Here is an 18,534-nt window from a genome sequence, read left to right as displayed (position 1 = left end):
GCAACTGTGAGTCATGATTTCTCACCAATCCTTTTCCCTTTCTTCCCCCTTCTCCTACTTCAGAAAATAAGACATTGTTCTCAGAGTTATGAAAAGCTCTCAAAGAGAAATGCTAAAATAATTTCACATTGTACTTACGAGGGTGAGTCGAACGAAATCCTTAACTTTGTAGTACCAAATCGAAATTTCGCGCCGTTATCCTGGAAGTTGGTAAGCGTGCTACAAACAGCGTACAGAATGTCCTGTAGGTGGCAGCATAGTGCAGATGCACACATACCGTCGCAGTATCAGTACAAAGGTGGCCACCCCACTTGCGACTTGTACCAGGGAAGAACAGCATTCTGTTATTCTGTTTTTGCGTAGTGAGCCGGCCTGGGTGGCCGAGCGGTTCTAGGCGCTACCGTCTGGAACCGCGTCACCGCTACGGTCGCAGGTTGGAATCCTGCCTCGGGCATGGATGTGTGTGATGTCCTTAGGTTAGTTAGGTTTAAGTAGTTCTAAGTTCTAGGGGACTGATGACCTCATAAGTTAAGTCCCATAGTGCTCAGAGCCATTTGGACCATTTGCGTAGTGAAGGCGTGAAACCTATTGAAATTCATCGACGAATGAAGGTTCACAACGGTGATGCATGTTTGTCACAGCAGCAAGTCTACCAATGCAGTAGGAAGTTCGCAATTGGTGTGAAATGGTTCAAATGGCCCTGAGCACTATGGGACTTAACTTCTAAGGTCATCAGTCCCCTAGAACTTAGAACTACTTAAACCTAACTAACCTAAGGACATCACACACATCCATGCCCGAGGCAGGATTCGAACCTGCGACCGTAGCGGTCACGCGGTTCCAGACTGTAGCGCCTTTAACCGCTTGGCCACACCGGCCGGCGCAATTGGTGTGACTTCAGTGGAAGATGCTCCTCTCCATGTCAGGCACAACGAGTTGTGATTCCACAGAACATTGCAGCAGTTGAAGCCATACGCGGTGGTCTAGCGGTTCTGGCGCTGCAGTCCGGAACCGCGGGACTGCTACGGTCGCAGGTTCGAATCCTGCCTCGGGCATGGGTGTGTGTGATGTCCTTAGGTTAGTTAGGTTTAAGTAGTTCTAAGTTCTAGGGGACTGATGACCTCAGCTGTTAAGTCCCATAGTGCTCAGAGCCATTTGAACCATTTTTGAAGCCATAGTGAAGGAAAACCGCCGAGTGACACTGAATGACATTGCAGCATGTTTACAGATTAGTCATGGGTCAGCACACGACATTGTGCATGATGTGCTCCAGTTTCACAAAGTGCCTGCAAGATGGGTACCACGGCAGATGACTCCTGAAATGAGAGAACGACGTGTTGATGCTTGTGAAGAACTTCTTCGGCGCTTTGAACGAGAAGGTGATGGCTTCCTTGCAAGAAGCGTTACTGGGGATGAAACCTGGGTCCACTTCCACCAACCGGAAACGAAGAGAGCGAGCAAGGAATAGCGCCATTCCTCATCACCAAAAAATGGTTCAAATGGCTTTGAGCACTATGGGACTTAACATCTGTGGTCATCACTCCCCTAGAACTTAGAACTACTTAAACCTAACTAACCTGAGGACATCACACAAACCCATGCCCGAGGCAGGATTCGAACCTGCGACCGTAGCGGTCACGCGGTTTCAGACTGAAGCGCCTAGAACCGCACGGCCACACCGGCCGGCCATCACCAAAACCAAAGATGTTTCGAAAAGAACCATCAGCAGAGAAGGTTATGCTGACTCTCTTTTGGGACGAAAAAGGCGTCATTTTGTAGCATTACATGCCTAGAGGGACCACTGTCACCAGTGCATCATACACAGATCTCCTAAAAAAATCATCTGCGGCCTCCAATCTAATCAAAGCGACGTGGATTGCTGTCAGCAGATGTCCTTTGGCAACATGACAATGCAAGGCCCCACACTGCCCGTCCAACAGTTGGACGTCCAACGTCACAGACCTGCATTTTGAGTGTCTTCTTCATCCGCCATACTCACCAGACCTTGTCCCAAGTGATTTCCATATGTCTCGACCACTCAGAGATGCAATGGGAGGAAAGAAGTTCCGTTCTGATGAAGAGGTGCGCCACGCGGTACATGAATGGTTGCGCGCACTACAAAAAGAATTTTTTTCTAAAGGAATTTATGCACTTTAAGCGCTAGAGGACTTGCATTGAGCATTGGGGAGATTATGTTGAAAAGTGATACAGCTTTGTACCACTCCTGCACAATAAACAATATTTTAAAAAAATATTTAGGTTTTTCATTTGACTCACCCTAGTATATCGATGGAAACAGCGGTTCAAGGTTTTTAATTAGTTATGATACATCTGTCGGATAACATGAGATAACTTTCTTATTCCCTTTTTCACACAGATGTCCTCCCCGATAGCTGTGTGGTCAGCGTGACGGATTGCCGTCCTACGGGCCCGGGATCGAGTCCCGGTTGGGTCGGGAATTTTCTCCACTCAGGGACTAGGTGTTGTGTTGTCTTGTCTTCATCATCATTTCATCCCCATCCAGCGTGCAGGTCGCCTAATGTGGAGTCGACTGTAATAAGACCTGCACCAAGGCGGCCGGACCTCCCCCCGTAAGGGGCCTCCCGGCCAATGATGCCAAATGGTAAAGTTCATTTTTTCAGATAGATGAGTTCAAGAGGTGCCATCAATGTTTCTTGGCGAAATAAGGGCTGAAATAAGTGAAATACGTCTTCGGATATGTATGCCAGATTTAGCTGAATAATTTTACTATGTTTGTCTTTTACAAACGAAAAAACCAGTATGATGCAGTTCGTGGCACAGTGACGAGGTACAGAGAAAAAAAAATATACGTACGCAAACTAAATTTTAGTAAAGAGAGATTCAAATGTATAAGACAGTGAGACGTGTAATGGAGGAGTTACAGTTTTTAAACAACATGAATTTTTTCTTTGTTCTCTGTAGCACAGAGATGTGCTTATTTTGTTTCTCAAAACTCGTATTTTCGGCTACTGTCATAATTAAAACAGTCAAAGCAGTTTTAATAGGCACAAGTGTCAGGGATACTTAAGAAACAATGATCATATGTATAACAATTTTCGAATCATCCCGTCACCGTGTAACGTAGGAAGTTATTACGAGATGACATTTGTTGCAGTAAGGCACTCAGCCCTTTGGTATGGTAGCTGCAGGATGGCTACGATTTCTTTCGCTTTTCTCACAGCCCAGCTGACGCTGCCTGCCGTAAGAACTGCACAGCACAACAGGCAGTCAATATTTAGATTCACACCCTCTACGACAGCTCGTGGCCTTGAGGTAGCGTTCTCGCTTCCAGCGCACGGGGTTCCGGGTTCGTTTCCCGGCGGGGTCAGGGATTTCTCCTGTCTCGAGATGACTGGGTGTTGTGTCGTCTTCGTCATCATCATTCACCCCGAGTACTGTCGAAGGAAGGCAATGACAAACCACCCACACTAGTATCTTGACTAGTAGAGCGGGGCGGGGATTCTCGCATCGTCCCCTAGCTTTCTCGGAGTATGGGACCTCATCATCATCATCACCCTCTACGAATCTAAGTAATCCATACTATTTATTACCGGATTTTGTTCAAATCTGGTACACAACTTTTTCTTATTAATGGAATGACGCTGTTAAAATTTCAGGTTTTTGTCTATTATAGTTCCGGAGATAGAGACAATTACCTAAAAGTCCTAAAACCGACGCTTGTTTTTTAAAACCAGTTCAGGAATAAATACAGATTGACTTTCATTATCATTTGAAGTCATTACAAATTTACCAGTGCGTAAAAATAAATTAATTAAAATTTTCTTTTTTAAAACTTTAGTCACTGTGCATTACGTAATACAAAAATCGGTCAAAACTATTATTTGATTATATTTTGTTGCGTAAGTGCGTGAGAATGATTGAGAGAGTGTATGTGGGACATACATTAAAAACTTAAAATGTCATTTTTCATAAAACCTTGTACAAATAGACGATGGGAAATTTATGGTGCAACCATGATTCGGATGACGTATGGCGGAGTGAGCTTTCTTTTGCATAAAACCAGCCAGAATGAAAGTTAGAGACGCAATAAGTTTATTTATCAGTTTGGAGTATAATTCGTACTTGGCTTATTTTGATCAAACAATATACTAGAAATCGAAGTCTTGAAGACGTTAATTACTGTCAGATTATTGGTTGGATTTGGCAAGTTTTGCCGCGAGAATGACCTGGGAGGAACATTCTGATTAATCGTTCTGGACAGCCAATCAGAGTTAAGCTGTTCCAGCGCGAATATAGTGGCGTGGGCAGTGAGTAGAATAGTTAGAGATAGTCGCTTGCTAACCAGCATACGGGTAACACCATGTTAAATAGCTCCGTAAAAATACTCTGAAAAGTGAAGAAATAGCTAGTTAATTACGGTTCGAATACCTCGTGAATGAAAAGAGACTGGAGTTACGAACATTTTAATGAAAGTTTGGTGTTTCTAAATTAAATACTTTGAGAGTTATGAGCGTGTGAACTTTGTGGTCGTAGTAACAATTCCGAGTGGCATGTTTCGTACTCTGTACGGAATACTTTGGCCATCTCTTCTTACTAAGAAGACCACTGAAACGACCGAATGTTTAACTCGCGAATAGTTGTGGGTCTGTGACTGTTAGAATGAGAAAATTAGTCGGGTCGGACTTTCAAAAATTCTGGCGACTTTTTGAGTGAAACTATATTGTACAGACAGTGAACTTTGAATGATAGACCATTACCATATTAAATACGGACTTGATAGCCGTGTTTCCATATGAATAAAAGGAGATTCAATCTAATTTTAAATGGTTTCTGCAAGTAGACTGCATCCTCCGAACGCCCGATTTTTTAAACTGGAACTTTCAGGGACTGACTTTCAACTCGAGTTACGCGGCCTCTGTGTGGCAGGTATTTGGTAGTGGTTTCATCATCGCTGCTTCACATTGCCTAGAACGTATCTGCTACTGCAGAGTGAAGGGACGTCGGAAAGGAGCATACTGAGGTAGGTGGACTTTCGATAAGTGAAAGAGAGAATGCAGAGGACCGACCCCACCCCGCCGAAACCGCCGGTAAATACAACAAAAGACTTTACTTTTGGGAATGCGTTAAATTTAAGTGTATTTACACATTATTCCAGCGATTTACAAAATGTAAATGTCGAATGATTTTGTCGGCTGGAACATCCCAAATGGTCGATTTTGCCGCACATCGGCAAGACTTTTCCTTCGTGCACATTGGTCCCTTCCCTTGCGGATTCCGAGGGCTGTGTCCTGCATGTACTTTCAGAGTATGGACGACAGATGCGCATCTAGTCGAATGTTAAGTTTATGTTGTATGATGATGATGATGATGATGAGGGAAGGCAGAGGGTCAAACCTGGTGCCACCATATAGCCTACGCCTCAAAAGAGCATCGAGGGAGCCGCCGGGTTTATCGTCCCCATCCAAAGGACGGATCCCCGTCAACAGCGTCTCATGCTCTTACTTCACAGGAGACACTGCGGAGAGGTTTGGAGTTTAATCCATGATATTGGCGCAAAGACTGGTGTTCAGGAACGTTACGTAAACACCTCTGCTCCTCTTTCCGGGCGAGTACTGGCGGGACATTCAGTGATAATACAGTGTACTGGTCGGCTACAAAAATTAACCTAACTTCGGGTTGCACCCCCGTAAAAATAACTGAAATTCGTATTTGTCGCCTATGCTCGGCTGTCTTTATAATCCTAGAGTCGTAGCTCCTCTTCAGGATCTGGACACAGTTTTCTTTTTTATGATTATACTTTGGCAAACAGTCTGGTTTCTTCATTGTGATGCTTCAATCTGTTGCGAGTTTAAACTAGATTTTTGGTCTGCTCACTGTGCGGAACTTGTGGACCCATAGGTACCTGTAGGCCGTTTTTTGCAAACGTTCATCACTCATCTAACTGAGATACCCAATTTTGAAGCTATTTTAAGATTTTGCCATGTAAGCTTTAATATTCAATGTCTATATCTCCATTTCTCTACCTGTGCTCTTTGTCAACCACCACAACTGCTAAAAGAAAAAGCATTTCAGAGTCTTGCATTATAACATTGTTCTTGCTAGTAAGCAGCCACACTCCAGCCCTGTCAAAGCCGCTGGAACCGGCATGGCCTTATCTAACATCAGCTTTGTTTATTTCCTTTTTTTAAAGTCTTCAGTAAGGAGCGAACAAAAAGGTTTCCGTTCGAAGGCCACACTAACCCTTGCCTAGAAGTCGGTGCTTATACATTGAAGCGCCGAAGAAACAGGTACACCCGCCTAACATCGTGTAGGGGCCCCCGCGAGCACGCAGAAGTGCCGCAACACGACGTTTCATGGACTCGACTAATGACTGAAGTAGTGGTGGAGGGAACTGATACCATTAATCCTGCAGGGCTGTCCGTAGCTCCGTAAGAGTACCAGGGGCTGGAGATCTCTTCCAAACAGCACGTTGCAAGACATCCCAGATACGCTCAATAATGTGCGCATCTGGGGAGTTTGGTGGACAGCGGAAGTGTTTAAACTCAAAAGAACGTTCCTGGAGCCACTCTGTAGCAATTCTGGACGTGTAGGATGTCGCATTGTGCTGCTGGAATTTCCCAAGTCCGTCGGAATGCACAGTGGACACGAATGGATACAGGTGATCAGACAGGATGCTTACGCACGTGTCACCTCTCAGAGTCGTATCTAGAAGTATCAGAGGTCCCAAATCACTCCAACTGCACACGCCCCACACCATTACAGAGCCTCCATCAGCTTGGACAGTCCCCTGCTGACATGCAGGTTCCATGGATTTAAGCGGTTGTCTACATATCCGTACACGTCCGTCCGCTCGTTACAATCTGAAACGAGACTCATCCGGTCAGGCGACAGGTGTCCAGTTCAAATGGCTCTGAGCACTATGGGACTTAACATCTGAGGTCATCAGTCTCCTAGAACTTAGAACTACTTTAACCTAACTAACCTAAGGACATCACACACATCCATGCCCGAGGTAGGATTCGAACATGCGACCGTAGCGGTCGCACGGTTCCAGGCTGAAGCGCCTAGAACCGCTCGGCCCATGTGTCCAGTCATCGACAGTCCAATGTCGGTGTTGACGGGCCCAGGTGAGGCATAAAACTTTGTGGCCTTCGCCTCCGAAAGTCGACATCGATGATATTTTGTTGAATGGTTCGCACACTGACACTTGTAGATGGCCCAGAATTGAAATCAGCAGCAATTTTTGGAAGTGTTGCACTTCCGTCACGTCGAACCATTCTCTTCATTCGTCGTTGGTCCCGTTCTTGCAAGATCTTTATCCGGCCGAAGCGATGTTGGAGCTTTGACGTTTTACCGGATTCCTGAAATTCACGGTATACTCGTGAAATGGTCGTACGGGAAAATCTCCACTTCATCGCTACCTCTTAGATGCTGTTGCATCGTTCGTGCGCCGACTATAACACACGTTGAAACTCACTTAAATCTATCAACTGTGCCACATACTTGTTGTCTTCTCTAGCCGTTGCCGACCGCATCCTTAGGTTAGTTAGGTTAAAGTAGCTCTAAGGTCTAGGGGACTGATGACCTCAGATGTCAAGTCCCATAGTGCTCAGAGCTGTATTTCAATACTCGCGCCTATTCCAGTTTCTTTGGCGCTTCAGTGTATATCAGCACTGGAGTCCATATACGCTGTAGCTTGGCACTGAGACAGAAACATTCTCATCTCACCTTACACTTACTGTACCACACATTCAGTCAAATTCTTCAATTTTGTTTCTAATATGAATGTTCTTCAACAGATGACTGTATGCAACGAAGTTAAGTAAATTGACTGAGATGTTTAACTGTTTATTACTAATAATTAATTTCTGTCGGACTTGAGATGTATCAAAAAATGATATGGGCGCCGTATCATGCCGTGTAATTTTAAAATTTTACTTATCCATTACGACGTTTAATTTAAACAGAAACAGTTTTAGTATTTCTTCGGAATTTGAAACTTTTACCTGATATCGCTAAATAAGACCGTCGAGACAAAACATACGATATATATATATATATATATATATATATATATATATATATATATATATATGTCATTGTTAAAATCTAAGAACAAGTTTTTCCATTCCGATTCTAGAATGGCGTCGGCAATACATAAATTAAATACAGTGGTTTACAAAATTTATTATCGCGTGATGTGTGACTCCCAATTACCATAGTTCGATGAAGTTTGGACCATTCATAGAAAGAACTGGTAGAGTATCGTACACCTAATGATGAGATACATAAGGTATCGTAACATATTAACTACTATGTGTTAACTGAATGACAGCAGATGTTTCCAGATGTCTCCCAGTCGTGCACAGCAGGCTGGAGGCCACGTACAGATGTTTGGGCAAAGAGATCAGCCCTTGCAGCTGCCGTGTCTACTGTCAACTACAGCAGCACTGGACAACAGCCAAGAACCGACACATATCAAAACGAATGTGCAATTGCAACCAGATTCAACAGGACTGTACCGTTTGCTGTGGTGCCAGAGCATAGGGACTGGAGCAACGAGTAGTCAGCTCACATGCCCGGATGAATGCAGATTCAGTCTGTTATTCTGGACGTACCTGCCTATGGTGAGAGGCGGGAACACGTAATTCAGCCAGGAACATGATCGTTCTGGTGGTCCAAGTGTTATGGTGAGGGAAGGCAAAATGCTGCACCACCAATTTATCGATCATGGTACACTCACCGATCACTGATATTGTGACACTATACACTCCGCTCACTGTGCATCATTTCAGGACTGCATTGCGCAGTGACATCATTTTTTACGGATGACCACGTGTAAACATGTTGAACAGCGCTGGTGGACGTGCTCTTGAAACGAGAAGAATGAACTGTCGTGCCCGTTCCCCCGTTTTAAAACCCAACGAGGACTCGTGGTGGAGACGCATTGCAACACATCCACAGGCAGTTGTCAACCGCGCCGGTGGGGGAATGGGACGCCCTGCCACAAGATCTGCTTCCAAACATTATGGACAGTGTGGAATCATGTTCCAGAGAAAACGCTGCGGTCCGTGCTGATCACAAGCCCTATTAAGAACCATGTCCGGCTGTTTGCATAGTCCAGAGACCATCATCAATCGCGGTGATTTTAGTGAAATTACTGTCGTTGAACAAAAGTGTTTTTTCTGTTCGTCTCACTGCTTATTTCTTTCAGATACCTCGTGTAGAATACTGTAGCTGTTCTTTCTTTATTTTGTCCAAGTTTCATGGAGCTGTGTTGCTTGGCAGTGACACATCATGTGAGAATTACTTTCGACCTTAAGTTTTGCACATCAGTGTACAGAAGGTAAATGAAAGCAGTAAGGAATGAGTCAGGATGGAATGCGTCCCTGGGAATACGCACATGTTGAAGGAGTACGGTGTCAAAATAACGTTGACTGGTGAGTGTTCTGTGATCAGGGATTTGGAGGTCAGTACGTCAACGCAACATTACTCCTGCCGACACAATAACACGTGAACCACCAAGGCAATCATGTTCCGCAATTTTCCCGGGGGCATTATATGGTCCCACCTCTCGAAAGATGGAGAGTACGTTCATAAGTTGGTAAGATGTGACACAGCAGACACTCTTAGTAAATGAAATTGCTTAAAGTTACCCGTTCTTTCCCACATGGAAATTTTTTACTTCTTTTTACTTCATCAGTTGTTTTCTTGTGGTTAAAGTTTTCATATTTCTTTTCCCTTTTAAAAACAATCCTCAGCTTTAGTAATATTTATTAAAAACCCGTTTTGTGAGGGTTAGGTTCCATCAAATAATCCTATTCTACCATGACACAAAGAACTGGATACTGTCAGCTGGTAGACTATCGGGTGATTTTCCTGCTTCTGTAGGAGTACATCACAGATCTGCTATCTCGCTTCTTATTGTAGTCACAGTCATGGATACGTTCACAAGAGATGTGGAGAAAACCGTACATGGACGTTGCTGTATCCAGATGATGCGCTATTGGCATCCAGTGTCAAGTCCGAACATGGAACGACCGTCTTGCAGAATTAGTTCTACGACTCAACACGAAGAAAACGTAGTATCTCACTACAGGTCTTAATGATCTGGATACCATCTGAATGAAGGGTGCTTAACTCGCACCAAGAAGGCTTTTTAAGTCCTTAGGCTCGACAAATGCTGCTGGCGGAAATCTCAGACCAGGCATCTCCGACCAACCCCCTGAGCAGCACATGGTTCAAATGGCGTTCTGTGACTGGTGCTTTCTGTGAGCGGAATATTCTAAACAGACTCAGGTTGAACGTACACTGATCTGTAATGAATGGAGTTGCACTGCATGGTGATGAACACTGGCCTTCAAGAAAAGAAGTGGAAGAACGACTAGCTGTCATGGAAACAAAGCTGCTCAGATGGACATATGGACCCAACACTCAACGATCGTGTCACAAACAATGAAATTCGTCGTACGTTATGTGGAGTAGTACCAATAGTAGACGAGAGAAAGCCGTCTACGATGTTACGGGTATATTCTTGGAACAGATGAAACAACCGTGGCAGACACGTTTTAGCTGAGAGTAAGCGTTATGCATTCAGTAGGACTACCTATACAGCGATGGTTTGACTTCCTGTACGAAGATCTCAATATCTCAGACTTGCATCTTGAGCATTCAGAAGATCGAATGAAACAGCGACAGGGAGAGAAACAGAGGACGCTGCCAGTAAGAGGGGCAAACGCTAAGGAAGAAACAGATGAAGAAGAACAAGAAGAAGATAATTGATTCGAAGCAGCAGGTCAAAATGCCTCGATTATGATTACTAGATTATTTAAAAACTAAGTCTTAATGGCTATTATTTACTTACGACATCGATAACTCTTGTAATAGTTTGCAAAGACACGATGAAATTTAAGTTGATAAAATCCACTGATCAACCTGAATCGGCTGATATACACCAGAATAACGTTTTGTTTCACTACTATGTTGGCAGTTTTCTAATTTTATTTGTTTTTGTCTGTTTTTATTTCTTGTACCATCTTTCAATCGATAAATTATAAATAGGATTCGCATTGAAGGCAGCAGACAGCTTTTGAAGGACTCATAATCTCATTTGGATTCACTGAATTATCTGTACATCCGACCACCAGCATAGCTGGAAATTATGTGAAACTTAATTTCCTGTAAGACACATTGCAATTCTGACGAAGGGCTTGTTTGACGTCATGGGAATGTAAACAAGTCATTGAAAGAAGCAGCCTCAGCAGAAAGTGGGAAGTTCTGATGAGAATCTCGGCACTCAATTGGCATGAGTAGCAAGCACACGCTTTGACAGCTACACATGTGCATAATTTTCAATATAGCATTGCATCGCTTTTGTCCAGCATTTAGGTGGCGGCACTGATGCAGCAAGATAGTTGAGAGCATCTAACTGGTGTCTTTGTTTTTATCTTGGAAGTCAAGTAAACGAAAATTTCACGCAGTGTGCTAGGGATATAAGTGCAGATATTTTTAATGGTGACCGACCACAGTGTACTGAAGAAGATTACATCAGTATCTACTTCATTTACAGAGAAATAATTATAGCTATTAGGCGTAGTACGTTTTTTATGTTGGTTTGTGTCTCCAAGTACATACGGTAAAAGCTAGCCATTAATGCTTGTTTTCCCCGGTGTAGAAGGTCAGGTGTTGAAGTTTGTGGTGGAGTTATAACCATGCAGAAAACATCAGGTGGTAATTTACGTGTCGTGTTTGTGGCAAGACGTTTAGATGCAAATAAAAAACAACTAACGCACTGCGGTGGGTAAACGTTAAGGTACCAACGATCACATTATATGCACTTATATCCCTAGGACCCTTTATAGTTGTTGTTTATAAAGCTGAAATACAGTTCAATCAAAATATGTATCCGTGCACCTACAACTCTGTACAACCAAGGACAGAAAACGAGTATATCAAACAGGAGTTAAGGATTAGAGGCTCTGCTGGTGGGGCCATCCTTCTTGTGAATTAAACAGTAAATTGCAAGTAGATTCCACTATCACTAGGGCAGTGAATACCGGTGGATGAACGAGATTAGTCAACTTAATCAAATAATCGCGATCTATGGCGCTTTATTTGTTCACTGATTATAAAAGTCGCTGTTTCCCCTGCAGACGGTTGCCGGTTTGCCATGCAGCAGCAGCAGACACTGAGCCGAGCTTTTGGTGCGTTGTGTGGTATCGATAGCTACGATGCCACGGAATAGGTGCAAGTTCTTAAGTTGGCACTACGACACCGACACCGACGACAGCGCCCTCTAGCCGGCGCTGTGGAGCTCCACGACCGTCGCTCCGGATTCAGCCCTTTTGATCAAGATCAGACGGCCGGGACACTTCATATAGAAGCTTTGCTATACTTACGGCGGGTCTAAGGCTTGGCACCTAGGTCGAAGCATCGTAGCTATCGATACCACACATTGTGTGTGTGTGTGTGTGTTGACATACCGTTGATCTCCTGGAAGGCGAACCGGTAGATGATGACCCAGAAGTTGTAGAGGAAGGCGAGCGAGACGACCATGGACCAGTAGTAGCAGAGGCGGCCCGCGGGGTCGAAGACGAACGACCAGTTGGGCGCGCCGGCGCGCAGCCGCGGGTAGTAGCCCAGGTGGCGCTGCTGCAGGCGCTCCGCGCTCGCCGGGCTCACGCTGCCGTTGCCGCCGCACGCGCCGCCCCCTGCGCACACGGCAACCCGCCGTACAGAGCACTTTAAAAATGTTTACAATTTCTCGAAAAACGAAGGCGTGATCGCTAGGAATACAGAGGCGTAAAAAAAAAATGTATCCACTGTTTAAAAGTCCATAACTGGCAAACTTATTGACCGAGTTGTCTCATCTTTGGTAGTGTAATAGTTTGTAGTTCCGGCAATCGCCACACAAGCGTTGTATTGCGTTGTTTTGTTTTGTTAGGTGACATTCGGCAGATACTCAGTGTTTCGTTCTTAGTTGCACCTAGTTACTCGAGTAAACATGGCTGGCGCAAGGCTTACCACAGACTTACTAAATAAAAACTAGACCGCGCATTGGCGCTAGTGTCGCGTCCCCACATTGAAGGTGATAGAAGCCGCCACTTGCTGGGAAACAGTGCGTAGACAGAGTTCGTTCGTGTGCTGCTTTTAATTGTAACAGTAAAATGGAAGCAAAGACGAAGACGGAAACAATGTTACATTTCACAGGTCAGTCATTTCTGGTTGTTTGTTACTTTCTATTACTTGTATATAGTATTTTTATGGAGAAATAATACATCATGAGCGTTTGTTTTTGTTTAGGTTTCCCCTTACAAACGATTTTCTAAATCGGGAATGGATAGTTGCTACTCGGAGAGAGAACTTCCAACCGACAGCAAATCGTTTGCTGTGCTCTCTTCATTTTGAAGAGAATTGTTACATGGAAAATTATGTAAATAGACGTCAACTGAAGGACGATGCTATAACGACAGTATTTGGATTTACAACTCATTTGAAAAAGGTATAGGGTCCTGGAAATCGTGCAATATAGGCCTAGGTTAAATAGTGTGGAAATACTATCAGTGTGTATAATTTTGAACTAGATGACAAATCCGGCATTGCCTGGGTATTCATTTCGCCAGTTTCCTATTCGAAACAAAAACAAAAAAAAAATAGCTGTGTTTGTAGTGTAATATCGCAAAAATTTAGTTTCCATGTAGGCCCTACTCGTGAAAACACATTTGTAAATGTGTAAAAGTCGTGCAAGGAAATATGTATTATGCACAGTATACCGGAAAGTTTCTGTACCCTGGGCACAGCTGCTTCGTCTGTCCACAACGCGATTTTGTAAACTTCTCTTATGGCAACGCTCCTTCATAGCTCTTTAGACAGCTGTTGTTTTCGGCTATAGCCGTTTGCGCTTCGCATTTGAAAGCTGTCAAAAGTGCTGCCAGGTGTTAGAATTACCTTCAGCTGACTCGACTTGTAGGAGTGTCTCAGTAGTAGAGAATAAATACACGGAAGAGACAAACAAACTGGTAAAACTGCCTAATATCGTGTAGCCTCCCCGCGAGCATGCGGAGCATGGACTCGACTAATGTCTGAAGAAGTGGTGGAGGGAATTGGCGCTATGAATCCTGCAGATCTGTCCATAAATCCGTAAGAGTACGATGGGGTGGAGATCTCTTTTGAAGAGCATGTTACAAGGAATCCCAGATATGCTCAATAATGTTCATGTCTGGGGAGTTTGGTAGCCAGCGGAAGTGTTTAAACTGAGAAGGGTGTTCGTGGAGCCACTCTGTAGCATTTCTGGACGTATGGGGTCCTACTGGAATTTCCCAAGTTCGTCGGAATGCACAGTGGACATGACTGGACCAGGTGTTCAGACAGAATGTTTACGTAAGTGTCACCTGTTGAGTCGTACCTAGACGTATAAGAGGACCCAACTCACTCCATCTGCACACGCCCCACACCATTACAGAGACTCCATCAGCTTCAAAAGTCCCCTGCTGATATGCAGATTCCATGAATTTAAGCGGTTGTCTACACACCCGTACACGTCCATCCTCTCGATGCGATTTGCAACGAGACTCATCCGACTAGGCAACATGTGTCCAGTCGTCAACAGTCCAATGTCGGTGTTGATGGGCCCAGATGAGGCGTAAAGCTTTGTGTCGTGCAGTCATCGAGGGTGCAAGAGTGGGCCTTCGGCTCCAAAAGCCCATATCGAAGTTGTTTCGTAGACTGGTTCGCAAGCCGACACTTGTTGATGGCCCTACACTGAAATCTGCAGCAATTTGCGGAAAGGCTACACATCTGTCACGCTGGACGATTCTCTTCAGTCGTCGTTGGTCCCGTTCTTGCTACCTCGAAGATGTTGTATCCCATCGTTCGTGCGTCGAGTATAATACTAGGTTGAAACTCACTTATATCCTGATAACCTGCCATCGTAGCAGCAGTAACCGATCTAACAACTGCGCCAGACACTTGTTGTCTTATATAGGCGTTGCCGACCACAGCGCCGTATTGTGCCTGATAATTTATCTTTGTATTTGAATACGCACGCCTATACCAGTTTCTTTGGCCCTTCAGTGTATATTAAAACTTCGCGCCTAATGCGGCGTTTTCTGACGCGTCTCAGTGTTCATGAAGTATGAAGTATGTGTCCTGCATGATATATTTTTGTCTCCCAGAAAGTTGCGTTAGATGTGAAGGACTGGATCTAACCTTGTGTGACTAGGCACTCTGCCGCTGCCGCTGCCGCTGCCGCTGTTGCCAAAAGTCTTCAAGGAGTTCCTAGATAACAGAACGCAGCATGTCATTCTCAATGGAGAGAAGTGTTCCGAAGTAAGAGTGATTTCAGGTGTGCCGCAGGGGAGTGTCGTAGGACCGTTGCTATTCACAATATATATATATATAAATGATCTTATGGATAACATCGGAAGTTCACTGAGGCTTTTTGCGGATGATGCTGTAGTATATCGAAAGGTTGTAAGAATGGAAAATTGTACTGAAGTGCAGGAGGATCTGCAACGAACTGACGCATGGTGCAGGGAGTGGCAATTGAATCTCAATGTAGACAAGTATAATGTGCTGCGAATACATAGAAAGAAACATCCTTTATCATTTGCCTACAATATAGGAGGTCAGCAACTGGAAGCAGTTAATTCCATAAATTATCTGGGAATAGGCATTAGAAGTGATTTAAAATGGAATGATCAAATAAAATTAATCGTCGGTAAAGCAGATGCCAGACTGAGATTCATTGGAAGAATCCTAGGGAAATGCAATCCGAAAACAAAGGAAGTAGGTTACAGTACAGTTGTTCGTCCACTGCTTGAATCCTGCTCACCGGTGTGGGATCCGTACCAGATAGGGTTGCTAGAAGAGATAGAGAAGATCTAACGGAGGGCAGCGCGCTTCGTCACACGATCATTTAGTAATCGCGAAAGCGTTACGGAGATGATAGATAAACTCCAGTGGAAGACTCTGCATGAGAGACGCTCGGTAGCTCGGTACAGGCTTTTGTTGAAGTTTCGAGAACATACCTTCACCGAGGAGTCAAGCAGTATATTGCTCCCTCCTACGTATATCTCGCGAAGAGATCACGAGGATAAAATCAGGAAGATTAGAGACCACACAGAGGCATACCGACAATTCTTCTTTCAACGAACAATACGAGACTGGAATAGAAGGGAGAACCGATAGAGGTACTCTAGGTACCCTCCGCCACACACCGTCAGGTGGCTAGCGGAGTATGCATGTAGATGTAGATGTAGAAGCACCGCTTGTGAAATGAAATAACCTTCTATAATTTCTAATGTTATTGTTTTAGACTATTCTATCGGTTATTAAATTCTCAAATCTTATAGTTTGTGAAGTGAGTTTGCAGCACACGTGTTGTTTTGTTCACGTTATGCAATACGTGGTTTCTCCCAGTTGGTTCTCAGAGAAACCTGACTTGGCTCCTATTAATCTGAAAAGCAAAGTTCTACTCAAATTCAGGCACGTTTATGGGTTGCGTTGGCGATCTAGAGTCTAATAAATTGCTCCCATGTCTTCTTTCCATACATCAAAGCTTCTGCTTCTTGTTTTAGCACCTGTGTATTTATACAATAGTTTCATGGAGCACGACCATACAACCGGCGTTTCACCAGCATTATCTATATGACGGTAGTATATGTTCCCGAAAGACCAGGTACAGTCGATGACCAAGCAGCTTTGCTAGAATGAAATGATAATTAGATGGACACTAGCTGCAAACAGGCTTTGATATACTTCATTGGGGACATGTTGAAAATGTGTGCCCCGATCGTGACTCGAGCCCTGGACCTCCTGCTTACATGGCAGACGCTCTATCCATCTGAGCCACCGAGGGCACAGAGGATAGTGCGCCTGCAGGTAGTTATCCCTTTCACGCTCCCCGTGGGACCCACATTCCCAACATGTCCACACTACTACATTCGTAGTGCGCCTAATAGATGTTTGCCCATCATACTCATTACTCGTGGCAGATTAATCTACCAAGTCCCGTACGAGTTCGGGCATAGCGTGTGCGTTCGTACAAGAAGGTCAATGGCCGGGAAGCCATATTTTAACTATATAGATGACGGTAGTATCTGCTCCCAAAAGACCAGTTACCGTCGATGACCACGCAGCTTTGCACGGACATGTTGGGAGTGTAGGTCTCACGGGGAGCGTGGGAGGGATAAGTCCCTGCAGGCGCACTATCCTCAGTGCCCTCGGTGGCTCAGATGGATAGAGCGTCTGCCATGTAAGCAGGAGGTCCAGGGCTCGAGTCACGATCAGGGCACACATTTTCAACATGTCCCCAATGAAGTATATCAGAGCCTGTTTGCAGCTAGCGTGTCAATTTAATTATCATTTCGTTTCACCAGCAGCTGAGACATCTGGTCGAGAAAGAGTTGGTGGTGTGAGCTGTAAGGCTGTGGACCACTGGCTGCGCCGCCTACTCACCGGGGCCCATGCTGCCCGAGGCGCGCTCGCCCCAGCGGCCGAGCAGGGAGGGCGCGTCTGCGCCGCAGCCGGCGGCGGACTTGGCGAAGGCGGCGGTGGCGGGCGGCAGCTTGAGGCGGCCGCGGAGCTCGCGCCGGCGCGCCTTCCGCGACAGGTCCAGCTCGCTGGCCGCCGTCGACACCGCCGCCGCGCGGTTCACGTACGCCGCCGACAGCGAGTCCCGCGACGACGAGAAGTACGACCGCTGCGGCACACACCGGCACACCGGCCCGCTCAGCGCGGCGCTCCTGCGTCTCGAGCAAAGTGCACAGTATTCGAAGCAAACAGAGACAGTGTACCACCCGTCACATGCACTGATCAGCCAGAACATTACGACCACCGCCCCACTATCGATATAAACCCGTTCAGCCTGCAGCTGCGTCACCTGGTGAGGAATGACAGCTAGTTAGAGACATGTATCACTGCCGTCCGAGTGTAGCGTGAGGAAGGCACGCGATCTTTCTGAATCTGACCGAGGGCAGACTGTCATTGCCTGGAGGCTCGGCACGAGCATTTCGGAAACTACACTACTGGCCATTAAAATTCCTACACCAACAAGAAATGCAGATGATAAACAGGTCAGAGTCAGAACTTGGATGACGTGTACAGGTACAGCAGCCCATGCAGCTTCAACACGATGCCACAGTTCATCAAAAATAGTGACTGGCGTATTGTGATGAGCCAGTTGCTCGGCCACCATTTACCAGACGTTTTCAGTTAGTGAGAGATCTGGACAATGTGCTGGCCAGGGCAGCAGTCGAACATTTTCTGTATCTAGAAAGGCCCGTACAGGACCTGCAAAATGCGGTCGTGCATTATCCTGTTGAAATGTAGGGTTTCGCAGGGATCGAATGAAGGGTAGAGCCACGGCTGGTAATACATCTGAAATGTAGCGTCCACTGTTCAAAGTGCCGTCAATGCGAACAAGAGGTGACCCATACGTGTAACCATTGGCACCCCATACCATTACGCCGGGTGATACGCTAGTATGGCGATGACGAATACACGCTTCCACTGTGCGTTCACCGCGATGTCGCCAAATACGGATGTGACCAT

The 18,534-nt window shown here is 45.3% G+C and overlaps 2 protein-coding genes across 2 annotated transcripts in view; both read right to left on the bottom strand.

Annotated features, from left to right (window-relative positions):
- The window catches only part of LOC126160360 (cyclic nucleotide-gated cation channel alpha-3), a 638,264-nt gene extending 621,130 nt beyond the window's left edge, over positions 1-17,134 (bottom strand). The window contains exons 1-2 of the mRNA XM_049916902.1: positions 17,104-17,134; positions 12,465-12,692 (exon numbers count right to left, since the gene is read on the bottom strand). Of these exons, the coding sequence (XP_049772859.1) occupies positions 12,465-12,692; positions 17,104-17,134 (259 nt within the window). The remainder of the gene's footprint in view (positions 1-12,464; positions 12,693-17,103) is intronic.
- Positions 17,135-17,431: 297 nt separating this feature from the next.
- Positions 17,432-18,534, bottom strand: part of LOC126160344 (uncharacterized) — a 473,954-nt gene continuing 472,851 nt past the window's right edge. The window contains exons 3-4 of the mRNA XM_049916901.1: positions 17,560-17,683; positions 17,432-17,496 (exon numbers count right to left, since the gene is read on the bottom strand). Of these exons, the coding sequence (XP_049772858.1) occupies positions 17,432-17,496; positions 17,560-17,683 (189 nt within the window). The remainder of the gene's footprint in view (positions 17,497-17,559; positions 17,684-18,534) is intronic.

The sequence above is a fragment of the Schistocerca cancellata genome, chromosome 2, assembly GCF_023864275.1.
Source record: "Schistocerca cancellata isolate TAMUIC-IGC-003103 chromosome 2, iqSchCanc2.1, whole genome shotgun sequence".
Taxonomy (NCBI): domain Eukaryota; kingdom Metazoa; phylum Arthropoda; class Insecta; order Orthoptera; family Acrididae; genus Schistocerca; species Schistocerca cancellata.
This window is presented reverse-complemented; position numbering and strand designations above follow the sequence as displayed.